We start from the raw sequence: 22,501 nt of genomic DNA on the forward strand, positions 1-22,501 counted from the left end.
GGAACCAGGAGGGGGTTTGGGGCTGGGGGCAGCTCTAGGTTTGGCTGTGGGGTAACATGGTGGCCTGAAGGCCCTCCGGGATATCTGGTCAGAGGCGGCCAGGATCGCTGTCCTCCACGACTCAGGGGTCAGCTTCTGCAGAGCCCCCTCTGCACGCCCAACCCTGGCCTCAGGCAGCCCTCCGTCTGGGACAGGACTCTGTGGCCCCTTTCTCTAGTCTGGAGCCCACAAAGGTGGGGAAAGATCTGATTCCACAGGATCAGCACAAAGGCGGCCTGTGCCCCCTCTGTGATGCTGTGATATAATAAGTAACACACATTTGGTCTTTGTCCGGTTTTTGGGCACAGAGCTCTTAAAACCCCTGCAATTTTCTGAGTGCTGGTGTGAGAGGAGCATCTTCTGTTATCCATAAGGGGAGCCCCTTTCAACCATGCCTGAGTTTATGCTAATAAGGTGACTCTGGGTGGGCCCCTAGATAGCTTTTTTTTTTTTTTTTAATTTTTTTGCCTGCCCCACGCAGGATCTTCGTTCCCTGACTAGGGATCGAACCCCAGCCCTTGGCAGTGAAAGCATGGCGTCCTAACCACTGGACCACCAGGGAATTCCCTCTAGATAGCTTTAGGATGGAACCAACCATGTGACTAAAGGGCTGGAACTTTCAGCCCTATTCCCCCACTCTTCCTAAGCAGCCTCCAGGGAGGGCACTGGGGTTGGTTCAATCATCAATGGCCAATGATTTAATCAATTGTGCCTATGTCATGGAACCTCCATAAAGACCCTAGACAATGGGATTTGGAGAACTTCCGGGTGGATGAACACACAGAGGTGCTGGGAGGTGGTACACCCAGAGGGGGCATGGGAGCTCAGCACCCCTCCCCCCATACCTCGCCCTGTGCATCTCTTCTAGCTGGCTGTTCCTGAGTTGTATCCTTTATAATAATCTAGTAATAGTAAGTGAACTGTTTTCCTGAGTTTTGTGAGCCGTTCTAGTAAATTATGGAATCTGAGGAGGGGGTCATGGGAATAAGCTATTTGTAACCAAGTTCAATAGATGTGCGGGTGCCCCATACTTATTCCTGGCATCTAGGTGGGGGCGATCTTGTGGGACTAACTCCAGGGAATTAGTGTCAGAATTGAATTCAATTGCAGGACACCCAGTTGGTGTCCAGAGAGCTGGAGAATTGGTTGGTGTGAGAAAAACCCACCCATTTGAGGAGTTCCCTGGTGGCCTAGTGGTTAGGATTCGGCGCTGTCACTGCTGTGGCCCAGGTTCAATCCCTGGTCAGGGAACTGAGACTTGGCATGGCCAAAATAAAAATAAAAAACAAACAGAAAACCCCCACACATTTGGTGTCAGAAGTGCTGTGAGTAAAAAACAGATCACAGTACCCTCTAAGGCCATTCTTGGCCCCTCTCTGTCCTGCTCTGGACACAGGTCTAGCTGGCACATGGACCACACCGTCCAGACCCCCCGCCCTCTTGCTTCTGGTTAGGTGTGGTCAGCACGCGATCAGAAGGCCAGAGGAGAAAGGCCGGGGTATTTAGTCCCCCGGCTCCCTCTACCTACAGCCCCCCGCTCCTGCCAGGCAGACCCTTGCCCGTGGCTCCTGCCCACTGGCTCTGGAAACACCACCAGCCCCTCAGGGACAGGAGTGCTTATGGCCCCATCGGTGCCCTGGGTCCCCTTAATATGCTGCCCAAACCCTTGTAAATGCTGTCAATTGCCCCATTAGACAGCGTGCCATCTGTTTCCTGCCAGTGTCCGACCCATACTGGGTGCTGGTGGAGTGCAGGGCCTTAGAGTTACCCAGTTCAACCTTCGCTTTTACATTAAGGGGAAAACAGGCCCAGAGAGGGTAAGTGATATGTCCAAGGTCACCCAGCCCCAGGGTCGGGGCTCATGGCTGCTCTGGAAAGGCTGTGGAGAGATCAAGGCTTAGCTGGGCAGAGGCTGGAATTCTGTGTGCCCCCCTCCCCTCCCTGCCCCTCCCAGGCTGGTCATGTGACCATTTCCTCCACAGCAAGAGCCAGCTGTGTGTGCACCGGCTTAATAAACCCATTAGGGCCATTTGCACCACCCGGACACAGGCACCTGGGCATGCAGCCAGAGCCCTCCTTCCCTGCCCCATGCCCCAGGGGGTGAGGCCCTTCACGTAGCAAGGGGCATCCCCTGGCCTCCTCGCGGCCCCTCACCCCACCCTCCAGCTGTCCCCAACCTGCCCACCCAGCAGTCACCATGGTTTCCAGGCCTTTGTACATGCTGCTGATCCTGCCTGGGTCCCCTTCCCGGGTCCACCTGTCACAGTGTGGCCCCTCCTCCAAGGCTACGCCTGCTCAGGAAGCCTCCTCCAGCCCTCAAACCTCTGCACTCCCTCCATCCCTTGTGCTGGCTGGTTTCCCCTCCTCTCCCACACAGCGGTGGGTGACTTGAGGACAGAACCTTGCTGGGTCATCTTGGCCCCGGGGGGCCTGGCCTGGAGTGGAGTGGATGACGACAGGTGCTTGGTGCCCCGCATTAGGTTCGGGGCCCGAGCCTGAGCCCAGGCATCTCCAGGAGCTGCAGCTTCTCACGCATTTCCACACCCCCACCCCGGCGTGAGCACAGAGGTCAGGGTGAAGCCTAGAAGCTCTAAGTCCTCCAGGCAGGAGGAGAGGCCAGATGGAGGGAGACCACAAAGGGGAGGCGGGGGGACGTGCCTGGTGGTCCGGTGGTTAAGATTCCGCGCTCCCAATGCGGGGAGCTCCGGTTCGATCCTGGGTCAGGGAACTAGATCCCGCATGCAGCAACTAAGCCCGCACGCGGCAATGAAGATCCCGTGTGCCGCAGCTGAGACCTGGTGCAGCCAAATAAATAAATATTAAAAAAAAAGAAGAAGAGGAGGAGGTGGGGGCGGGGGTGGCACCAGCAAGCGCCAGACACGCAGGGCAGGTGGGCACAACCACCCCCTTGGTTCGGCTCCATCGGGCCCAGGGGGACCACTGGAATCACCCCCACTTTACAGACAGGGCCATTGAGGCCAGAAGAGAGGCTTGCCCTGCCCCAATGGCTCAGCTGGCCTAGGACCCTGGGCTTCACCCCCGGTTGCTGTATCCTCCCAAGAGGAGCTGGGGACAGGGATGCAGGGAGACTGCCCAGGTGTACAATGACACAGCCATTCAGGGGGCTGTCCCCAATAATGGGGACATTTATTTCTAACAGGGACAGGCCCAAGCTTTGGACTAAGGACACCCTCCCCCCACTTCCTTATTTGGAAACACTCTCTCCCAGGGCTCTGAAGCAGCAGCGCGAGCCCCCAGCCCATGCTCTGCAGCCTGGACCAGGGGCGAGGCAGAGGGGCAGATGGGGGCCCCCTGGAGCCTCTCAGGAGCCCCCCTCGGCTGAAGGGCTGAACATGTGGTGGGCGTTATATCTTCTCATGCACGCCAGCTCCCCGGGCCAGAGATGGACGTGCTCCCACAGGTGTGCTCCCACAGGTGTCGTAGCTGGGGGGGAGGGGAGAGGGGAGGAGAGCTGGAGAGAATGAAGAATGCAGGGCCTCATGGAAATCCGATGGCTATTGCCTAGAGGTTGGGGCTACTCCTCTAAACCTCACAAATCCAGCTCTGTCTCCCTGCCCTTTGTCATCACCCCACCGCAACGCTCCCCTCCCCCACTCCCCACACCCAGGATGCCTCTAAAACACCATCTGCCTGTTTCCCCTGATCACAGCTGGCCACTGGCGCTCTCCGGCTTTCAGCATACAGCCCGTTTCCTCAGCTGGGATCAAGGCCCAGGCCTTCCTGGCAACTCTTCTGCCCCCAGACTCTCCCCCTCCTCTCCAAATCCTCGTCGGGGACCAGGCGTCCCTTTCCTCCAGGAAGCCTGGTGGACACCCCCTCCCCACCAGGCCCCAGATGAAGCCTTGAGCGCTCAAGTCAAAGCTCAGCGCTTAGATTAAAAGCAATTCACCTCCACCTGGATGTCTTCCACCTGGAACATCTGCTCTGCGCTCCCACTCGCAATTCCAGCTCTTGCCACCAGGGGGCAGATGGTGAGCACTCAGAAAATGTGGCCCCCACCCCCGCAACCCCTCAGCAGGCGTCAGGCAGAGGGACAAGAGAGGGAGGGGTTAATGCACACACCACCCCCACCTAGAGGTTCTAGAACCTTGGGGATCCCTTGATCAATAATTGTTAGCCCTGTTCGGCCTTCAGGGAAAACCCTTCCAGCAGAACAAGCTGGGCTGGGGGCCTGGGCTGAGGGCTTGGGCCGGGGCGTGGGAAAAGGATAGCGGTGGCCCAGGAGAGGGACTCCACCCCTCCCAGGGCAGTCCCGACCCGCTCCACTTACCAGGTGTAGATGAGCAGGGTGACGAGGGTAGTGAGGACGACGGCCAGCAGGACCAACAGGATGGCAACGATGACCACGGCGCCCGCGCTCTGGGGCCTTGGGGCAGCCTGGAGTGCCTCGGCTGAGGGTGTGAGGGGGCCCACAGGCAGGTGGGGTGAGAAGGGAGGAAAGAGATCTGACCTGAGAACGGGGGCCTGGAACAGCCTCCAGACCAACCACCTCTCACCGCAGCCCCAGGGGGGCGGGGCTTGCAGGCGGCCTGGGGAGGGGCACCTGCAGACAGCAGGATGGTAACGGTGGCTCTGACTGACTGGGGCTGGCCCATTCCTCCCCACCCACCCCCAGTCCTCAGGAGGCCCCAGCCCTAGAGTTTGAGCTGCACACCTGGCCCCATACCTTGCTGCAGGTGGGTCTCACTGGACCACTCTGTCTCAGCCATGGGTCCCCTGTCTCTCACCACCAGAAATTTCACTCTGAACAGGAGACCCAGCATTGGGGGTGGGGGGGTCCCCAGGACCTGAAACCCTCCAACCCTGGTGCCTGTCAGTCTCTTCCCCCTGACTCCCAGGGCCTGGGGGGAACAGCCTAGAGCTAAAAGCACAGTCTTAGAGTCCACCAGAAGGGGCTCCATCCCAGCTGTGACTGGGATGTCTCAGCTGTGTGGCCTTGGGTGCATCCCTTGCCTTCTCTGCGACCCTTAGGGTCCTCTCTTGGGAAATGTGTGTGGAGCGGACTAGATGACTCAGCACAGAACTTCAGTGAATCAAGCCCTGAATGAGGAGAGATGGGGCCAGGGCCCACCACCCTGCCTGGATGGGGAGACTCCACCCACATGGTCCACATGGCCCATGGGGGCGGGGGCTCAAGTTGGGGGCCCTCTGCTCAAGAAGACGGAAGAATTCACCGCGGACTCCTGGGCCCCAGCCCCCTCCTCCTAATGGCAGAACTGGAGCCAGGAACCCAGGCACTCAGCTGGGAGCCATCCAGGCTCAGGTCTGGACACATGCAGGAGCCCTCCCACCCCAGCGCGGGGCTGGCCGCTCACCAGTAGGGGCCCGGGCCCGGCAGGGGGTGGTGGCAGCCTCTTGTCATCGGGGAGCAGCAGGTATCGTTGGCGACACGGAGGACCCGGAGCTCGTTGCCGGGCTGGCCGCCCGGGTAGAGTGCTCAGCTGGTCCTCAGCGTGACGTAGTAGCCCCTCTGGGGCAAGTTGGCAGGGACCGGGGTGTCCTCCACCCTCTGTGGGGCAGTGAAGCTCTGGGGGGCTGAGGGTGGCACTGAGGGTCAGAAGGTGGGGGATGCATGGGCTCTACCCCATCCCGCCAGGCCAGACAGCCTCTGGCCACAACCCCGGCAGCACCTACCCCTGCTCCCTTCAGGCCCGCCTGCCCATTTCACAGAGGGGAAAGTGAGGCCTGCCCCGGCAGCACCCACCATTGCTGTGGGCCAACACCAGCCAGATGGCGTCAAAGTCGGCGACGTTAAGGTGACTGAACTGGCCCCGCGGCTGCTCCAGTGTGAAGGTGGGCTGGGTAAGTCTCCCTGCCAGGGTGGCACTTGAGAGCTGGGGCGCGTAGCTGATGTGCTCTGGGGCCGGTGCGGGCAGAGAGAAGAGGCTCGACGGCATGACCAGGTCCCCAGCGCCTCGTCTTGCGGGGACGGGCTCATGGCCCTGGAAGCCCCCGTCAGTGGGAGGAGTTAGGGCTTTTCCTGGGAGCTCTGGTCAGGCGTTAACCAGGAATGCTCCTTGGCACTTCCGTGTCCGGCCCCTGGCCCCTGCCTTGGGAGCCTATTAGGGGTGGGCACCGTGGGAGGTCGGGGGGAGGCCTTGCCCCCCTGTGTCACCGGGGTCTCAGTGATGGGCAGGGCCTGGGGAAGGAGGACAGGTGGAGGCACAGGAGACCCTTCCCCAGCTGCATGCACAGTTCTTCTGGGAGAGGCGTCTTAGGTCCTGCTGGGGTGACACTCAGATTTGGGGCAGCCTGAGCCCAAGCCCAAACCTTAGGCCGGGCTCTTGACAGAGCCCAGTGACCTTGAGCTCTGACGCTCTGCGGGCCTCAGTTTACCCACCTCTCAAGTACCCCTCCAGCTCCATCCACACGGTCCAGGTTGGTTTGCTTGATGAGAGGAATGAATGGCTTGGTTGGGGGGGGGCGGGGGTGACACAGGAAGACCCTAGGCCCAGAGGTGGGCCTCAAGGAAGTGTCCTGGCTCAGATCCTAGGGCGGCCTCTCCTGCCCACCCAGTGCTCTGCATCTCCCACCCCGTCCCAAGGCTCCCTCCCCTTAGAGAACTTGTCCCCCTCTCAGCCCCTCACAGCCCTGTCTAGCCTTGCTGCTCTGCTTGGAGGGCTCAGAACCCCTAACTCCTCTCCAGGCCCCCTGAGGTGTCCCTCAGCCCCAGATACTGGAGAGCAGAAGAAAGATGAGGTGGGCTTTATGGACGTCTCCAGAACCCTCTCCCTCTTTCAGTTCAGTTCAATGCAATTCATTTCCATTTAATTCAGCTCAACCCCAAGGGTTCAGGGCTAGAACCCTCCTCTCTCAGAGCTCCTGGCTCTAACGCTGAGGACCAGGGCACACGGCATACAGCAGGTACTTAATGTTTGCTTAAAAGAGAGGAAAGACAGGGAACAGCAGAGATGGGGGCATGGGGGCTGCATCTCTAAGTCGCTCCAGTTTCAGAGCCTGACAGTGAACAATGCCTGTAGACCCCCTTGGAGAGCTTCTTTTGGGGTAAGTGTTACCCTTGAAGACTTCTTTAAACCTCTCCTCGGGCCAGGGAGGAGGGGAAGGAGGGGAAGGAGGGGAAGGAGGGGAAGGAGGGGAAGGAGGGGAAGGAGGGAGCCATTTGGTGAGAATCGGGCTCAGGAGGCACGGAGATGAGAAGCCCAAAGAGAGGGAGGAAGCATTCCTTGCTCCCAATCTTGGGGCGGGGGGTAGGGGGACAGATGTCTGTCTTGTGACCTCTTCTGGTGTGCTGTCTCCCCTGACCCACCTGGCACCCAGTCCCCAGACTCGGGGCTCAGGAGGTGGCGGGGGAGGTGGGGTCTGTCTTCCTTAAGCCTGAAGCACAGTGGGCACCCCTGCCCTGCCCGACCCTCACTCACCCAGACTCATCCCCAGATGGAGGCAGGTCAGCAGCGGCAACAGTGCCGTCAGAAGAGAAGACTGTCCCCCGCTGAGCCTCATGGCCAGGCCAAGCGTCCAACTGTCTGTCTGTCCGAGGGTCTGTCTGCAGCATCCGGAGCCCCAGAGGCTCCGCTGTGCGTGCTGGGCTGGGGGAGGCTGCTTCTGGCACCTCCTGCTGCCCCTCCCACATGCCCCCTTTCTCCCAGACAACTGGTTGGACCGCTTAGGGGCTGAATGTGCTGGGCCCAAGGCTTTGGCATTGCAAGGGAGGGGTCTGAAGAGGAAAACTGCACCCCACCCCTGCTCCAGGAGGGCCTGGCTGGGGAGGGGCCACGGAAAGAGGAGCCAGTCCTGGGGTCCAGGCAGCCCCAGGGACAGCCCTGCCGCGCCTTGTGGAATCTCCTCGTCCAAACGGTCCTCCAACCTGGCAACCACGGCTCCCCACGGCCCCCCCCCTCTGCAGAAGGGAGTTATCCTCATTTCTCAGACGAGGCATAGAGCAGGGAAGGGGGCTTGTCCAAGACCACCCAGCCAGCCGGGCCAGACCCAGAATTGGAGCATCACCCCCCAAGGCAAGCCTAGGGGCACTCCCTCCCTGCTGTCCCCCTACCGCCTGGCCCCGCAAGGGGGCTCCCCAACATCACCCTCCCTCCTCTCCTTATCCAGGTGACCTGCCCTCTCTCCTTCCTCCATCTCTGGCCACTGCCAGAGCAGGGCAATCCCTCCTCGAGAGAGAAGGTGCCCGCATGGGGCCCAGGGCCGGCGGGCAGAGCGTGTACCGACCACCTCTCACCTGGACTGGAGCAGCAGACCCTCAGGGTGGTCCCCTGCCCCGAGCACCAGCCCCCACCCCCGCCGGCCCAGCTCCATAGCTGACTGGAGCCGCCCTCCTAAAACTCAAACTCCTTTGCGGAGCACTTAAAAATTTTTTAAAACAATTAATTATAAATATTCTTTAGTTATTAAAACATATTTAATTTATATCTCTATATAATCAAATATATAATCTATTTGATTACCAGCCCACCTGCATTATCTTCCTTTCCCAATATACTTAAACTGTACAAATTGTTTATTGCAGTGAACTTCGAAAAAGGAAAATATTCCTACCCACACTATGTTATTACCTAGTAGGTTTTTTGTGACCAACTCTTTACTCGGACGAGCTAGTTCCAGACTTTTCAAGATTGAACATTACTGTATTCACCAGTGACTGACTCAGCCCCCAAGGAACTGGGGGCCAAAAGCAGAGCGGAAAAACTCGGGAAGGCAGACGAGGTCGGGGGAGTTGAGCGTGCGCCTGGAGAGCCTCAACCAAAAGGCCGCTGAGGGACTTCCCTGGGGGTCCAGTGGTTAAGAATCCGCCTTGCAGTGCAGGGGAACTAAGACCCCACGCGCACTGCATCGAAGAGCCCGCACACCGCAACAAAAAAGATCCCGTGTGCCCAATGCAACCACAAAATAAATAAATATTTTAAAACAAACAAACCAAAAACACAATAAAACCAAAGGTCGCTGGGACCCCTCTTCTAAGGCTTCTCCCCTTTCAGGTGGCTCAGGCCAGGCTCCTCCCGCAGGGCCCTCGCTGCCTTGCAGTAAGTACCCAGCGAACCCTTGTCCTTCAGTCCTACCTACCCCACCCAGGGTCTGGCACCACTAGAAACTGTCCCCTGGTTGGCTTTGGTGCCTCCCCTAATGTCCTCCCAGCACCTGGCATGTACCTCCATCTTAGAATCACTGCAATAAAATGTATTGTTATATCAAGTGCATCCCTGTGCACACCTGGCCCTCCTCCCGCTGGAAGCTCCTCAAGGCAGGAACCGGCCCTCCTTCCTCACGGGGTGGCAGGGAGGAGGGGGTGGGCTCGCAGGGGCTGGCACAGGGCCATCCGCGAAGCAGCCACTTCAGCGTCTGGCGGTTACCTGGACGGGCTTGAGATGCAGGTCATCCTGAGATCAACGTTTAGTCATGGGACACGGAGGTCGCACAGGTAGAACGTTAAGCAGGTGTGTGGGCCTCTGAGAGAGTGGGACCAGCGCTCCTGGACCCAGATGTGGAAGAGAGGGGGACACGAGCCGGTCCAGCTGGGGCCCAGCCGGCGAATCCCGGTCAGACCCAGCCCCGGAAAGGCTTCTTTATCTCGCCAGCCTGTTATTACAGAAATGGTCACACCTAGGAAAGTTGAAAATATATAGTATAAAGAATGCCCATACATATAGCCTCCACCCAGATTCAACAATTGTAAACATTTTGCTGTATTTGCTCTCAAGCCTCTCCCTCCCATATATATATATATTTATTATATATACACACACACTATGTTACTCTCTATACCAATATGTACTTATATGTATATATAATACATATACGTATATGTAAATATATGTATACTTACAAAACGTATGTATATAATATATACTTATAATACACATATATTTTGTAATATAATGTATATTGATAAGTATATAGATTTACTTTTTTCCCCTCTTTTTGTCTTTTGAAAGGCAGTTGAAAGCAGACATCATAACATGGGAAGAGCTCCTTCCTTCTGAAAGTACATTCTTGCCCATCGACTCATCTCAGATCCCCAGAAGCGGGCAGGGCAGGCACGATTGTTAATCTCATAATACAGATGAGAAAACCAGGCCTCCACGGGGAGAGGAACTTTCTCAGCCCCGTGGACGGTCAGTGGCAGGGCTGGAAACCAACCCTCGGTCTTCTAATACCCAGGCAGGACTCTCTCTCTTTCCCCTTTTCATCTGTGTTTAATTGGGAGGCCTTGCAGGAGCAAAGGATTACGTTTCCTTCTCAGTTTTTGTGGCACCCTTCATTACTGCTCTGCACAGGGTCCTGCTTTTATTTTTTCATTTTTTCTCTTCACGCCCATCTCTAACCCACTCCTGCCCTCCCCGCCCAGGCATCCAGTCTCCTTAGTTTGGTACGCGTCCTTGTATCAGTTACCTATGGCTACTCTGATGTATATTATAGTCTTTGTCTGTGGTAGGGCAGCCCACAGCTCCTAAAGGAGCATCCTTTGTTCCCTGAAATAGCTCGAGTGATAAAGGTGAAATGCCTGTTTTTTGTTTTTTATAACAAGCCCCTTTCAACCACACCTGAGTTTATGTTGATGTGGTGATTTTGGAAATCCCCTAGATAACCACAGGATGGGGGTGGCTGGTTGCCAGGGGAACCAGCCACCTGATTAGAGGGTTAGAACTTTCAGCTGCATCCCCCCCACCTCTGGGAAGGGGAGAAGGGCTGGAGGTTAGATTAATCATCTACGGCCAATGGGTTAATCAATCATGCCTACGTAACGAAGCCTCCAAAAAAACCCCCAATACTGAAAAAAACCTAAAATACTGAAAAATCAGTCCTTTCCCTACTGATGTGAAATGCTATTTTTAATCACACACCACAGACGGAGGCAATCTTCAGTGTCCCCTCTCAGCTTGATCTGGGACAAGTTCCCTTGGGTACCAGGGGTGTCCATACCCACAGCCCACTTGGGGCCCCAGCTGGCTCCGTTTGTCCCCCCAGGCCCAGGTATGCGGGCTCCTTCCCAGACCCACAGGGCTTGAGGAGTCCCTCCTGGTCCTGCATTCAACCAGGGCTGCTGCATGTGGCCTAGAGACAGACCAGGGGATGAGAAGAGAGTGGGACCAGGATGCCCAGAGGGGCCAGGAAGGGCTGGGGGTGGTGGTGAGTGGGACATACCAAGCCCTGGGGAATAGTCTATTCCCAAGGACCTACCTGGCTGTGTACCTTTGGGGTGACTCATGGGACAGGGTGAGGTTCCGAACAACCCCCCCCACCCGACACACACACAGGGCAGCCAGGTAATGCTCCCAAAGGCCCACCCAGCCCTGTGTTACCACACAAGGCCCCAGCTCCATAGCAAGCATCACACCTTGCCCCGAGGAGGCGCACAGGGAGAAGCTCTGGGCTCACCCTCCCCAGCAGAGCGAGACACCAGATCTGCAGCCTGGGGTTTCAGGCAGAGCGGGAGAGTGTAGGTGACCTAGTCCCTTCCCCTGCCACCAGCTTGACCTCGGGGCCACTCATCAGACCCTAACAGACACCCGTCTGTGCTAATTTCAAGGGGAAAAGACCCACAGTTCACTGACCCCACCCTGCCCCGAATCTTTCTACTGCACAGTGGTCCAGCCCCTTCCAGGTCTGCTTGTACACCCCTCATGACAGGCAGCTCACCACCTCTCCTGTTTAGTTAAAGCATCGTAAACCCAGAATCATAAACCAGAAAGCTCTTTTGGTAGAATGCCCCCTTGGAGTGAAATCTCACAATGTAGGGCCAAGAGGCAGCCACCGTGGCTCTTCCTTGATGCATGCAAGCCTGGGACCAGTGGTGGAGGCCGAAAAGGGAGGGCCAGGACGCGGCTGCAGTGGCCTCTGGCTTCTCCACAGGGAGGGGAGGAGAAGGCCCGGAAAGCTGGGTCAAGGGGCCAGCGTGATGGCCCTTCCTGCCTCCAAGCCTCTGCACACGCTGCTGCCCGTCAGCTCTCATCACTGACCCCTGCCCTGTGCACTCCGCCTCCGTCACCGCTCATGTCCACAACACCGTGATGGTGGGTGGGTGGATTAGCCTGCGCCAGCTAAAGGGCCCCAAACCAGGCTGCTTAAACAGCACTTCCTCACAGTTCTGGAGGCTGGAAGGCCAAGATCACATCAGCAGTGTTGGTTTCTTCTGGGGCCTCTCTCCTTGGCTGGCACACGGCCGCCCTCTTGCTGCCTCTTCACATGGTCTGTCCTCTGCAGCATCCCGGGTGTCTCTGTGTCCCAGTCTCTTCTTATAAGGACACCAGTCAGACTGGATTACATCCCACCCTCAAGAACTTACTTAATGACCTCTTAACTTCGTTACCTCTTTAAAGACCCTCTCTCCAAATACAGTCACATTCTGAGGCACTGGGGGTTAGGGCTTCAACACAGGAATTGTGAGGAACACGGTTCTGTCTATAACAGTGTGTGTGCCTGGGGACTGGCCACCTTCCTGGGCATGAGAGATGATTGCCATTCTGACTGCCCAGCTCCTGCAACACCCATATTATGTCGGGGATATGGCTTTCTTGCTGCCATGTCCCCCGGCCAGCGCTAGCCATATGATGTCTTTGTAAGAATCACAAAAAGGTGTCTCTTCTCTGCACAGACTCGGCCCCCTCACCCCACCCAGGAAGCCAACTGTGGCGGAGCCTGAGTCTGCACCTCCCACTGTAGCAGCCAGAGGGTGGGACGTGCCAGGCTCCTGGGCAGCCAGGGTACCCACCGGTCACACACCCGCACCGGGCAAAGAAGCATGTGCCCTGGCCAGCCGATTGCAGTCGGTGCGAAGACGCCTTTTATAAAGCATTCAGGCAACAAATATTTATTAAGCAGCTACTGGGAGCCGGGCACTGTGCTCGCTGTAGGAGTACCCTGGTGAGCAAAGCAGACGTGATCCCTGCCCTCCTGGAGTTTACAGTTTAGTGGAGGAGATGCAAAAGCTCACCGTTTTAAATGTCTAATTACAAAATGGAAAGAAAATGTGCCGAGAAAGAAAAGAACACAGCTCTAGGAGAGCTGAGAGAGTCAGGAAGGGCTTCCTTGAAGAAGCGACAGTGAAGCTGAGGAATGATCTAGAGGAAGGGGAGCGAAGTGGAGGAATGGTCTACATTGAGGGAAAAGCAAGTGCAAAGACCCTGTGGCATGGGGGCTAACGGAGGGTGTGTGTGGGATGAATTCAGGCAGCAAGGGATGGATCATGGGGCCTCAGGACTGAGGTGATGAATCTGGATTCTGTTCTTGCAGCAGGAAGTCCCCTGAGAGTTGTGAGCAAGGGTGTGACACTATTAGGTGTATAATCTGGTCCCTCGGGATGCTGGGAGGAGAATGCGGGTGGGGATCAGGGACGCTGGTAACGGGAGACCAGCAAAGGGGCAGCTGCTGACACCCCGGCAAGAGACCAGGGTGGCCGGCCTGGGGACTGCAGGGATGATGGAGTGACACGGGTGGTTCAGAGATACAGAGGAGTAAAGTGAACCCAGAGGGTGAGAGGGAGGGAGGGATGCTGCCCGGTTGCCTGGTTTCCATCCTGATTCCTTCGATTTCTGGCCTGATGAGTCATTTGCGAGTCATCGCCCCCACAACCGTTGCTGTTTTTTCCTTTTTAACAATGAGCTTGTTTTTAGCCACTGAGCCATTATGTTATGGGCCAGTGGATTTGGAGGTACTTCCCCAAATACAGCCCTGGAGAAAATTTAAAACATTATTTAATGAAAAATTCTCCACAATGTAGTTCTCACTAAGCACCCTGCTCAAGGCTGTCACGAGCTGACCCTCGCCGGGCTGGCGTCTGGCTCATGGCACGGCTCCCCAGGGGCCAGCGTGACGGTGCCTGTGTTGGCGATGACTGGTCCCACCAGCCACCCCTTCTCCGTGTGGACTCTGTGGCGCCTGGGCACACCTGTCAGCACAGCCCTGGGGCAGCACAGCCCTGGGGCAGCACGCCCACAGCTGGGCAGGCTCACAGGGTGGCCTCCCACTGACCAGGGTTGGCTTCCATCTTTGTAAAATATTAACAATTTGTGGACTTCCCTGGTGGTGCAGTGGTTAAGAATCCACCTGCCAACGCAGGGACACTGGTTCGAGCCCTGGTCTGGGATGATCCCACATGCCGCGGAGCAACAAACAAATAAACAAATAAAATAAATTAATTAAAAAACAAACAATTTGTTAGTGTATTTGTGGATTCACCGACCTAAGATGACGTTCCCAGAACCCCCTTTTCTGGGGATCTGCTCTAAAGCTGGGGGGATAGAACCACTTTCAGAACATAAAGGGCCCCATTTTGCATTCATACCCGTCCCCACATCAGAAACTCAAGCACAGGGACTTCCTTGGTGGCACAGTGGTTAAGAATTCGCCTGCCAACACCAGGGACACGGGTTCGTAGCCCTGGTCCAGGAAGATCCCATATGCCGCGGAGCGACTAAGCCCGCACTCCACAACTACTGAGCCCGAGTGCCACAACTACTGAAGCCCGCGCACCTAAAGCCTGTGCTCTGCAGCAAGAGAAGACACTGCAATGAGAAGCCTGCGCACCGCAACGAAGAGTAGCCCCCGCTCGTCGCAACTAGAGAAAGCCCACGCTCAGCAACGAAGACCTGACGCAGCCAAAAATAAATAAATAATAAATTTATTTTAAAAAACAAGCCTCTTTTTTTAAAAGGAGAGCACAACCTCTCCTCTTGGCTTATCCCCCAAGTCTAAGAAGTGCCTGATTCCTCCAGCCACCTCCTGAATATTTCTAGAATCCAACTCTTCCCCTCCAACCTGCTTCATCTGCCCCAGCTGGGTCAGGGCTGATTCCATCGGCCTGGAGGTCACTCTCCCTCTTACTGGCCTCCTGGCCCCCATTCCCTGCTGCCACGGTCCCGGGCACCATCCGGGCCACCGTAGGGCAAGACCATTTACACCTGATCTCCCTGAGTCACACCCTCTCTTCCTCTCTCCTTCTTTCCTCTGACTTGACTGACTTGCATTTGCCTCCTGAGATTCATCTCAGCCCTAGGAAGTCCCCTTGACCATCAGGTGGGGTCAGTTGCCTCCCCTGGGCTCCCCTGCCCAGTCTTCACTCACCATGTTGCAATGTGTGTTCAGAGCCTGTCTCCACGGTTAAGTCCCAGTGGCCCCAATGGGGCGACAGCAGCTCCTCAGAGGGTTCGAAGATGCTGTTCAGAAGTGAGGGGCCGCCCCAGGCCTGCACAGGATGTCGCAGCTCCTGGGACCTGCACAGATTCTGGCACTAAGAACAAGCCACAAAAGGACCCTGGGACAGAAAGAGCCTGGGGCAGTTCCTGCTCCTGGCTGATCCTCCAGCTTTGGGCAGGTTTGTTCATTTTTTCACTCAGCAAACACCAGCGGACCCCTCTTCCTCCCCACCATATCCCTCCTGGGCAGGCCCCAAGCTGGGCATCCTGGGCCTCAAGGGCCTCCCTGTCTGGTGTTGGAGCCAGGCCTGGGCAGGACAGTGTGAGACTGGCTCCTCTGGGGGTAGCTGGTGCGGGGGAGGGCACTTTTAACCGTCCTCCAATTCCAAGAATCCAAGAGGGTCCTGGGCTCTACAGTAGCAGAATTTCAAAAGTGGCTGACTGAAGGGGCTGGTTCCCATGGCCAGGTGTCACCCAGGACACCAGGGCCTGAGCTCCTGACTGCATCTCAATCTGCTTCTGTCTGCACCTAGAGCGGGTCTTGTGGCTGGTGGGGATGCAGGCAGGGTGGGGGAGAGACCACAAGGGACCAGGGGTGCATGGGTTTTCAAAGTAGACCCCCCTAAAGTGTTTGCCTGGGAGGGAGCACTGCTAAACCCACCTGCGTTGGTGGGAGGCTTCCTGGCCCTGCCCCCCACTGTGGGTGGGTTTCCCTGGGCCCGTCAGGAGATGGGGCACCCTCAATGTATAGTTAGGGCTGGCGATCAAGGGCATAGGCTCAGGGCAGCCCCGGGTCTGGTGTCGGGGCCAGGCTGGGCCCTGCGTATAAATTCTCCTCTTCCAGAACCAGCACAGGCACTGCTAGGATGGAGGAGCCAGACTGCATTTATTCATATCCAAAAAGCAGGGGCCCCCGCTGGCCACCCTCCTCGGGGGGCCTGCCTGCTGGGAGCCGCGGTCAGACTAGAGGGGCCGGGATTGGGTCCAGGGACACGGGGTGCGGTGACAGTGGACAGTGCGCGGCGGGGAGGGTACTGAGCCTCAGTTTTTCCGTCCAGAAAACGGTGGCGGCTGTGCGGATCAGACGACACATCGTAGATCCTCAAGCGAGAGCGTGACTGCTCATCCCTCCGGCTTGGCCGAGGTGGGACCTGGAGCCCTGACCTCCAGAGACCCCCCTGAGTGGCGGTATCTCTACGACATCGGGTCAAGCGGCGGGATTCGCAGCAGTTCATAGGAGTGCGCAAGCGCAGGACCCTGCGGCTGCGTTGGACTGGCGCCCCCTTGTGGCCATAGTGGGAACCACCGGCCTGGCGGGCGGGCGGACGGACACTGCTGAGTTAAGTGTATCCTCCTGGGTGATGGGGGCTCTCGGACCCCAGAGAGTCCATTGGGGTGATCGTCTGAGGAGTGTGAGCCCAAGGGTATGTGACAATGTGAGGGAGTGATAGCCTCCCAATAGTAACAGGTCACATCAGGACACGTGGTCATCTGAGGCTCAGAGCAGTGAGCGAGCTCCCAAGAGCAGCTCCGGGCTCTGCGTGAGGGCCCACGTCCGACACTGTGCAGGGCATGCAGCAGGAGCTCAGTAAATGTCTGTGGTGTGACAGTGAGTGGATAAGTGTGTGAGCCATCAGCGTGTGCACGGGGGTTAGGAGTGGTGGCCGGAAAGTCATAACGTGTATCTACACTGTCAGACCTTACAGCTGGTGAGTGCCACCCTCAGAAAGGGCCCCCGTCCAGGGAAAATGGAAGAACCTCTAAAGGCTCCACTGCAGCCCCAGCCGCTGGTGGATGGGACAGAGGGGCAGAGGGAGGCCTCATATACCCCAGGATGGGCCCAGCCCAGCCCCCTGCACAGGGCAGACAAGGCCCCCTGCAGGCCTCCTCCTGGGGCCTGGAAGCTTCCTGTCAGGGCGGTCTCTCCATGTCACCTTTCAGCCTCACTCGAGGCAGGCAGAACTGAGGCAGATGGAGGCGGAGGCTGGATGCCCAGCCTGACCACAGCCCTCCCCTGAGTGCAACTTCACTGCCTGGAGCTGGGGAACTGGGAAAGCCCAAGGCAGGGCTGCTGGTGGTGGGATGGATTTCAGGCAGGGTGGGGAGGTGCGATGGGGGAGGGGCACGTAGGTGCAGGTCCCCCACTGCCCCAGCCCCAGCTGTATGGGCCAGGCTAGGGGCTGAGGCTGGGGAGGGGTTCCAGGCCAGGCTCGCAGCCCACGGGCAGCATGGCAGCCTCACTGGGTGGGATGTGGTGGGTCATGTAACGCGTCCCCATGAAGGAGCCGGTTCGCAGCTGCTCTGGGGCCTCCTCCGGCCACCACAGGCTGGAGCTGGATGGGGAGAGGAAGAGGCGCAGCTGTCATCCTGCTGGGTGGAGTAGGCTGCCAAGCTCCCCACTCCCAGAGCCCTCCCCCTGCAGCCTCTGCTCTCCCTTTCCTCCCTTGTAGAACCAACTGGAGGTGTGCCTCCTCTAGGTGGCCACCCTGACTACCTGGGTGTCAGTTCGCTGAAATGATAGAGGGCTCATTGGAGAGAAAACAAGGTCAGGGAGGAGAAGGGCCCGGTCAGAACGAGGTGGCCCCTTCTCTGAACCTGTCGTCAGAGGAGCTGCTGGACCACCTCCCTGACCTCCCAGGTGAGAGATATTGGGGGGGGGGGGGGGGAATTCCCTGCACATCCCTGGAAGAGGCACCGCCCACCTCAGAACCACAGGGCTCATGGAGGGCTTCCAGGTGCTGGGACCAGTGAGAGGGAAGGGGTTCTGGGTGAGAGAGGGGCCCTCGGGGGTGTCAGCACTCACAAGCGCACGCTGGAGGCTGCCAGGAAGGCCAGGAGCAGGAGACCGGCCAGAGAAGAGAGAATGGAGGTAATGACAATCATGTCGCCACTTCGCCGGCCTGGCCACGTGTCAATGGAGCCTGGGGACTTCCCTGCACACACAGTGGCTCTCAGAGGCTGCCCCTGGACCCCAGGGCGGTCACCTCCCCACCATGCTCCCACCCAAGGCTGACTGCCTTACATCCCCAACCAGCCTCCTGAACCCATCCATCTGTCCCTCTCAGCTAGGCATCTGTGTTCTGCCAGCCTGGACCACCAGCCATCGCTCCAGCCTCTGCCTTGGTCTCACCTTCTGGGCTGTTCCCACCGATGTGCCTGCCCACTGCCCCGCCTGTGGCAGGAAGCGTGGCAACAGAGCTCAGGACTGCCCTGCTCCTGGAGCCTGGCATCCAAGGCCCTCACATGACAAGACCCACCAACACCACCAGCCCGGCCTCTCAGCCCATCTCCCGGGCGCCCACATGTGGGACACTCCAGCGTTTCACGTGCCGTTTCCTTATCCCGGGACCCACGGCCCTGACCGACTCCAGCCTCCTTCTTGCCCTGGCCCTTCTCCTCCACCTGGCAGTGCTGGGCACAGGGTTGGCTCCTTGAAGGAGGGGAGACTGCTTCTGTCTATGACGGGGCTGGGGCCCGGGGCACCCGAGGGTTGGCAAACATTTTGGGGTGGACAGAGCCGTTGTCTCTGCTGATGGGGTTGACCCAGTGCCCCAGCCTCCAGCACGAGGTTCTGTATGGGGCGGGGGCCGGCTGAGCACGACCATGGTGGAGAGGGCGGCCAGTCCACACGGGGCAGACTAGAGCCGGAGCACCCCTCCCCCAGCGCTACCTTGGCGGAGAGTGATGGGGTCGGACCACCTCGTCTGGGCCTGGGGTGAGCCCTTGGAGTCCATCAGGAGGAACTTCACCCTGGGGAGAGGCGGAAGGGTGAGGCTCTGAGCCTCGACTGCCCTGGGCGAGGCACCCACCTTGGCCAGGCCCCAGGCAGCTGTTGCTGGCTGGCCAGGCTGTGGGCCTTTCCATGTATAGGGCAGGGTGGGGCCCATCAGCACCGCTGAAGCCTGGCCCTGCTCTAAGGACCCCCGGAGACCTCTCTGGCCACGGTGACCTGTGCCAGCAGCCCCAAACCATCTGAACCGTCGCTCTCCAGACACTCTATCTGGTTTAGGTGGCCCCGATTACTAAGTGTCACATGCAGGGTGGCTCAGGGTGGCTCAGCGGGGCGCATGGGCTGGGGGGCCCTGGCTTCCCAGAGAACTGCTGGCTGTGAGGAGTCTGTGAGGCCTTGGAAGGCGCCCCTATAAGGGCGGGTACCCCAGGCAAAGGCCAGGGAGGGAGGGCTGTGATCAGGGCGCACTCGGAGCCCGGGATCACGGGAAGGCGCAGGCTGAGCTCGGGGGGGGGGGGGGGGCACCGGGAGCCGTGCGAAGCCTCGGTTTTATCTTTGTCCGCGGGTGGGGGGCGGAGCTCCGGAAGGTTTCCGAGCCGCAAGGAACGCAGGCAGGCTGGCACTGACGGGACGGCTCCGGGGTACGCTAGGAATGCGGCGGCAGGTATAACTGGAGGCCGCGCCAGGGAGTGGCCACGGGGAGGGGAGGGGACCTGGCCGGGCTGGGTGAGAGGGCGAGGGAGGCGTGGGTGGAGCCTACGCCCCGGCCCGCCTTGCCTGCGCCCCCTGCCGGTTCCCCCAGCCGCACTTGGTCTCCCCGAAGACCTCTGGCCTTGTCCCCTCGTCTGACACCTGCTCTCCCACCCCGGCTCCACCCTCAGCCCCAGGCTTAGTTTCCCGCCAGATTTACCTGTGGGAGGGACGGTGGGCCCTGCAGCATTCCCCTCCCCCCTTGTGGGGCCTGCAGACTCCTCCCCAACCCCCACCCCACCGGCTCTGCGATGCCCATCTCCTCCTCGTGGGCCTCCTGGAAGGGCCACATTCTGTCTGCCCCCCAAGCTGGTCGGACCCCACAGAGGAAGAAACCCAGGCTTGTGAAGGGGAGGGGCTTGCTCCTCCTGCAGCCGGGAAGGGGACGGGCCAGGACAGAGGCCTGGGGAGAGGCTGGGGTGGGGGGGCAGCCCTGGTCCCCAAAACCCCTCCTCTCCCAGCACAGCCCTCTCCCAAGGTCCAGGTTGGGTGACCCACCTGTAAGGTCCAGGGCCGGGGAGGGGGGCGTTGCAGTACGGTGGCTGCTGGAGGTCAGCAAGGCAGCCGGCGTCATTGCCCACCCTAAGCACCGGGGCGGCCCCCCTGCCACCCACTGGGTCCTCACAGGGCAGCTGATCCAGGGTCAGGGGCAGCGTCATGTAGTGGCCATCCGTCGGCAGCCTCGGGGAGGCTGGGATCTCAGCCAGTGTCTGGGGACTCTGGAAGTCCCTGGAGGCTGCAGGAGTGAGGGACAAACAGATTGGGGCCGGAGGGGAGGAGCGGACGGGACCTCACCACAGCCCCTGGCTGGGTCCAAGGCCTCCAGCCCTGGCCCTCCAAGCCTCACGTGAGACTTTGTCACCTCTCAGAGCGCGCTCTGGATAAAGCCCAAACTCCCAATCCACACCCAGTTGTGAGGGGTTCCCAGGGCCCCTGCAGCTGTCCTCAGCCCCAGGCCTGCACCAGGACATACCGTTGCTGAAGGCCACCACCAGCCAGACGGTGCTGGCAGCACTGGCGTGCCCTTCCAGGACACAGCGCGGCTGCTCCAGGGAAAACGTGGTGGCCGTGACCTTCCCTTCCAGGTCCCAGGCTGTTATCCGCGGCGTGTAGGGGATGAGCTCTGCGGCCGTGGAGATAGGGGTGAGGGCCCAGGGCCCACTGCCCCTGGGGCTGCCTCTCCCAATCAGAGGGGGCGGGCTCCCAGGGTCCCGGCAGGTGCCCCAGCCCCTTGGATCTGGCCAGGGGCACCCATCCCGGGACCCCCACTCACCCAGGCTCGTGCAGGGCTGGGGCCACACCAGCACCACGAGGAGCAGCAGACAAGGGCGCAGCTGCCTCCAGGGGAGCCCCATGATGGCCTGCAGAGCACCCACGCATCCACAGCCTGGGGCTCGGCCTCACCCCCTCCCCCAACACCGTGGGCCTGGAGGAGCTGGTTAGTCAGGCTGCCCCCTGGCCGACGGCTTGAAAGACCTGAAAATGTAAGTTCACCCTCACTCCTCCTCCCAGCCCAGCCCACCACGGGGAGGGAGCTGGGCAGGGCTCCGGTGTGGGGCAGGCCAGGGCCAGTTAGGAGGGCAGGAGCAGGGCCGCTGGAGCTGAGCGAGAGAGGTCATTGGACCCCCAAGATGCAGGCCAGGTCACCCCAGAGGCCCATGTCTGAATTTGGGTCCCACCCAGCCTCCCAGCCCTGGGGAGGAGGGCTGATCTCTGGAAACAAGGGCTCAGGGCCACATGCCAGAGATTCCTGCACCCCAGGTGCCAGGAGCCTCCCTCTGACCTTCCATCCCCACCCAGGGAAGGAAGTGGGCAGCCCCAACCTGTCTGACGCCAGCCCCATCACCGCCCCTGGCCCTGCTGCCATCTCTGCACCCTGCCCTTCCTCCACAAGGCCACATCCTCCCTCACTCCCCAGTTCCTTCGTCCAAAGGAATCACATGGACTCAGAGAAAGGATTGTAGAGCCCTTGACAGCTAGCAAGTCCCCTACTTCAGTGGTCCCCAACCTTTTTGGCACCAGGGACTGGTTTCGTGGAAGACAATTTTTCCACAGATGGGTACCAGTCTTCGGCCTGGGGGTTGGGGACACCTGCCCTACTTACATTACTCCCACGGGTTCTCACTATATATGTATTTTTAAATTTTTAAGTATTTATTTTTTAAGTATTTAAATTTTAATTTTTTTTGGCTGTGCCACACGGCCTGTGGGATCTTAGTTCCCTGACTGACCAGGGACTGAATCCAGGCCCTCGGCAGGGAAAGCGTGGAGTCCTAACCACTGGACTGCTAGGGAATTCCCTATATGTGTTTTAAAAATTGAGATATAATTCACATACCATGTCATTTTAAAATGTACAGTTCAGTGGTTTTTGTTTTCTGGGGGCTTTGGTTTTTTTGGGGGGGTTTGTTTTTTTTTTGCTTAAACTAGGAGGGATTTATTTTTATTTACAAGAATCCTGGAGGAGGACAGCTGCTGGCATGGGCTTGGTCAAATGACGATAGGGTCAATGTCTCTGAGATTCTCTTGGCCTTTTTCTCATTGTAGCAATATGGCTGCTGTGGCTCCAGCCATCATATCCTCAATCAAAGTAGGAAGAAGGGAGGAGCAGGGAGGTGTTATCCAATCTCTCTCTTTTATCAGAAAAACATAAGCTTTCCTAGAAGCCCCTGTAGACTTCCTCTTAAATTTCACTGGCCATAAATCACCAGATTCCAGAACCTTTTCACCACCCCATTAAAACAGTCACTCCCAATCCCCCCTCCCCCTGACAACCACTAAGTTACTTTCTGTCTCTCTGGATGTGCCTCTTCTGGATATTTCATATGAAGCGAATCACACAGTGCATCCTTCTCTG

The 22,501-nt window shown here is 58.5% G+C and overlaps 2 protein-coding genes and 1 non-coding gene across 7 annotated transcripts; 1 reads left to right on the top strand and 2 right to left on the bottom strand.

Annotated features, from left to right (window-relative positions):
• Positions 1–1,218: 1,218 nt before the first annotated feature.
• Positions 1,219–1,290, top strand: TRNAD-GUC (transfer RNA aspartic acid (anticodon GUC)). Its single transcript has one exon. It is a non-coding gene; the product is annotated as a tRNA-Asp (tRNA).
• An 11-nt stretch (positions 1,291–1,301) lies between these two features.
• UPK3BL2 (uroplakin 3B like 2) lies at positions 1,302–8,881 on the bottom strand. The gene is given in 7 exon segments (XM_027126092.1): positions 1,302–3,436; positions 3,438–3,483; positions 4,331–4,451; positions 4,727–4,803; positions 5,376–5,595; positions 5,765–5,917; positions 7,440–8,881. Coding segments are annotated over 7 exon segments (1,194 nt in total). The 5' UTR covers positions 7,942–8,881; the 3' UTR covers positions 1,302–3,361.
• Positions 8,882–15,900: 7,019 nt separating this feature from the next.
• Positions 15,901–21,856, bottom strand: UPK3B (uroplakin 3B). Of its 5 annotated transcripts, XM_027126102.1 has the most exons (6): positions 20,918–21,856; positions 20,618–20,767; positions 20,143–20,380; positions 18,835–18,914; positions 17,968–18,097; positions 15,901–17,497 (listed from the first exon to the last, which is right to left on the bottom strand). In XM_027126102.1, the coding sequence occupies exons 1-6, from the start codon at positions 20,997–20,999 to the stop codon at positions 17,338–17,340; spliced, it is 840 nt and encodes a 279-aa protein (XP_026981903.1). In that variant the 5' UTR covers positions 21,000–21,856; the 3' UTR covers positions 15,901–17,337. The 5 variants fall into 5 exon arrangements, with proteins under 5 accessions (XP_026981903.1, XP_026981902.1, XP_026981904.1 ...); XM_027126101.1 differs by having other exon boundaries at positions 20,618–21,856; XM_027126103.1 differs by lacking the exon at positions 15,901–17,497 and having other exon boundaries at positions 17,982–18,336; positions 20,618–21,856.
• Between the last annotated feature and the right edge of the window lie 645 nt (positions 21,857–22,501).

Source organism: Aethalodelphis obliquidens, unplaced genomic scaffold (assembly GCF_003676395.1).
Source record: "Aethalodelphis obliquidens isolate GAN/ISIS:26980383/991018 unplaced genomic scaffold, ASM367639v1 scaffold30, whole genome shotgun sequence".
In the NCBI taxonomy this organism is placed as follows: domain Eukaryota; kingdom Metazoa; phylum Chordata; class Mammalia; order Artiodactyla; family Delphinidae; genus Aethalodelphis; species Aethalodelphis obliquidens.

Bases quoted from the DNA above. Each gene is read 5' to 3' on its own strand.
- UPK3B (XM_027126099.1), bottom strand. From the start codon at position 20,999: ATGGGGCTCCCCTGGAGGCAGCTGCGCCCTTGTCTGCTGCTCCTCGTG. The intron at 20,381-20,617 runs GTATGTCCTGGT...TCACTCCTGCAG, and splicing joins GGTGGTGGCCTTCAGCAACG to CCTCCAGGGACTTCCAGAGT.